Source organism: Mizuhopecten yessoensis, unplaced genomic scaffold (assembly GCF_002113885.1).
Source record: "Mizuhopecten yessoensis strain PY_sf001 unplaced genomic scaffold, ASM211388v2 scaffold716351, whole genome shotgun sequence".
Lineage (NCBI taxonomy): Eukaryota > Metazoa > Mollusca > Bivalvia > Pectinida > Pectinidae > Mizuhopecten > Mizuhopecten yessoensis.
Window position 1 is genome coordinate 250,201 of NW_018480073.1, and position 2,863 is coordinate 253,063.

At 46.9% G+C, this 2,863-nt stretch overlaps 1 protein-coding gene across 1 annotated transcript; it reads left to right on the forward strand.

The window, feature by feature from the left end:
• The first annotated feature begins 412 nt into the window (after positions 1–412).
• On the forward strand, positions 413–1,411 carry LOC110443557 (protein ALP1-like). Its single transcript, XM_021487834.1, has one exon. It carries the CDS (start codon positions 413–415, stop codon positions 1,409–1,411), a length of 999 nt encoding a protein of 332 aa, XP_021343509.1.
• The last annotated feature ends 1,452 nt before the right edge of the window (positions 1,412–2,863 follow it).

Here is a 2,863-nt window from a genome sequence, read left to right on the forward strand (position 1 = left end):
GGCGTTTCTACGGGGGGCCTACTACGACTATTGCGTTTCTACGGAGTTTGCACTGCGTTCCTAGCGCGTTCCAACTGTTCGCCCTCGAAGAGCTATAAAACCCAATATTTCATCCTATCTTTATCAGTTTATTTCTCGTACTCACCATCACCAGGGCCGAATAAATGATGAACTTGCTCGCACTGCAACATATACTTATTGTCCAGCAGCAGCAGCAGGCAGATGATCATGTCATAGCTGTAAAACTGATCAGACGGCGAAGGAGAAGAAGGGCAAGGCTAAGAAGATGCTGGGTTAGACCATGGCTCGGTGATGTCCGAAGAGAACAGTTTGGCCACTTCAACCGCCTCATGCCTGAGCTGAGGCGAGAAGATCCGCATCGTTCCAGAATTTCCTTAGGGTTCAACCAGAAATGTTTGATGAGCTGCTCACCAGGCTTGGCCCACGAATCACCAAGCAGGATACAAACTACAGGAAAGCCATCAACCCAGGGTCGAAGCTGGCAGTCACTCTACGCCACCTAGCGTCTGGTGACATGTACTCCAGCATGAAATTCGACTTCCGACTCCCAGCGAATACATTGTCTCTTGTCGTGAAGGAAGTATGTCAGGCCATAGAAGGCGAGTACAAGGATGAGGTGATGAAGTGCCCTATCACTCCTAGGGAATGGACAACAGTAGCCGAGAAGTTCGAGCGCCGCTGGAACGTCCCTCACGCGTGTGGTGCGCTTGACGGAAAACACGTTGCCATAAGAAAGCCAGCAAACAGTGGGAGCCTGTACCATAACTACAAGGGATTCTTCTCCATCGTGTTAATGGCACTAGTAGATGCTGATTACAACTTTTTGTGGATAGACGTGGGGGGAGATGGCTACATGTCAGATGCCATGATCTACAACGACTCCGAACTGAAAGAGTGCCTCTGTGACGGTTCCATAGGTTTTCCAGTTCCTGCACCTCTGCCATACGACAACCGGGATACGCCATACTTCCTCCTTGGCGACGATGCATTTGGTCTCCGGACTTACATGATGAAGCCCTACGCAGCGCGCAACCTGACGAAGGAACAGCGAATCTACAACTACCGCATCTCCCGAGGCCGAAGAATAGTCGAAAATGCCTTTGGCATTCTGGCACAGCGTTGGCAGGTTCTACTAGGGACTATGCAACAGCAGCCTGAGACAGCAAGGCTCATTGTGGAGGCTTGTGTTTGCCTCCACAACTTGATGAGAATGCGCTACCCGACCGTACAGAACGGAGCTCTCGACCACGAGGACGTCAACCACGAAGTTGTCCTAGGTTCGTGGAGGAACAACGTGAATATGCACGACGTGGACCGGGCTAAAGGCGCTAACAAAGACAGCACTGCTGCGAAAAAGCAACGTGAATATTTAAAGTTATACTTTAACTGAGCTGTGGGATCAGTCCCATGGCAGGACAAGATGATATAAACATTGCCATATAGTGTACGTGGAATAAAGCAATAAAGTATATTGTGAATAAAACATATCGAGATGTTAAGAAAAGAAAAATAACGTTTGTAATGATTATTAAATACAACTGTTTATTAAAAAGGATGTTGTTTGTTTTTTGAGTGGAACATAAATTTGGTTATAATAAGAGCTTTCCTTAAAAAAGATAATCTTCTTGTACATAGTTATTGAGATCTTTCTATTTACACATGATATTTTAAGAGTAAAAACGAAAGATACATGAATGTAATGTTTCAGATATACAAATGTTTGTAAAGAGCGCTGGTATCGAACCTCTGTCTCAGTCAACATATTTCTCAAAACGACCATGCTATTCGGGCTTTCACATCGATGACCTGCGATTAATTGTACTAGAAGGCGTAGTATCCATAATCACATAACATTACATATACAACAAAATAACACATGTAATTGCACTGCTTAGTATCCATCATAACATAACATAACATAGATAACAAAAACATATAGCACTGTTTAGTACCCATCGTATCATAGCATAACATATAACACAATAATAATAGCACTGTTTAGTGCCCAGCATAACATAACATCACATATATATAAAGATAATAGCACTGTTTAGTATCCATTCTAGAGTATTCACAGTTTGCCACAGTTTATAATCCAAGTATTCCAGCTCACTGGCTAGTGTCAGAGCGCTGAAGTGTTTTCATGAATGACTCATTGAAGATCCCGCTGAAAGAAGAGACCTCCTCGCCCCGTGGGGAGACTGTAGTTGACCCAGCAGCTGAGGTGGCAGGGTTCTGTGGGTTACTTCTTGAGCGAGGTTGTAGAGTGGTTAAGCTCGGCTCAGGGTGCATCTGAGCCTGCACCCATGTGGAACTCATTGAATCCCACACCGATGTGGTCTGAACAGTGGTCGGCCAGTTCTGGGGCGGAGGCTGCCATTGCGAGGACTGGGATGACTGCTGAGAGGAGCAATGCTGTTGCTGGTCAGGCTGCCACGTTTGCTGTTGCGGTTGGAGTGGCTGGGAGCGGACCTTGTCGTGAAGGTCCAAGTACTTGTAAAGCAGCTGGCTCAGTTCCTGCTGGAACTGTCTCCACAAGCTTGGGTCCAGGTCTTCCATCACCGATTTTGCCCAATCCCCATACGTAGCCCGTTCGCTGGGACGCGCAGCTGGCTTGATAATGTCAAGCATGTTTTCTTGTAGCTGCATGGACTAGCGGCCCCTTTCATCCAGGGTTCTGAGCAACATTTCTTCCTCCGCAGTGGCCCGGGATGAGGAACGCTTTGGCCTGACATCGAGGATGACAGGCCTCTTAGGCTCTTCTTGCGACGAGGTGGGAACAGACGTTGACGGCAGTTGCTGATTGTTGTCGTCATTGTCCACGGACTCGGCATCATCGTCC

What these genes read in the sequence shown, in the direction of transcription:
- LOC110443557 (XM_021487834.1), top strand. Translation starts at nt 413, where the DNA reads ATGTTTGATGAGCTGCTCACCAGGCTTGGCCCACGAATCACCAAGCAG.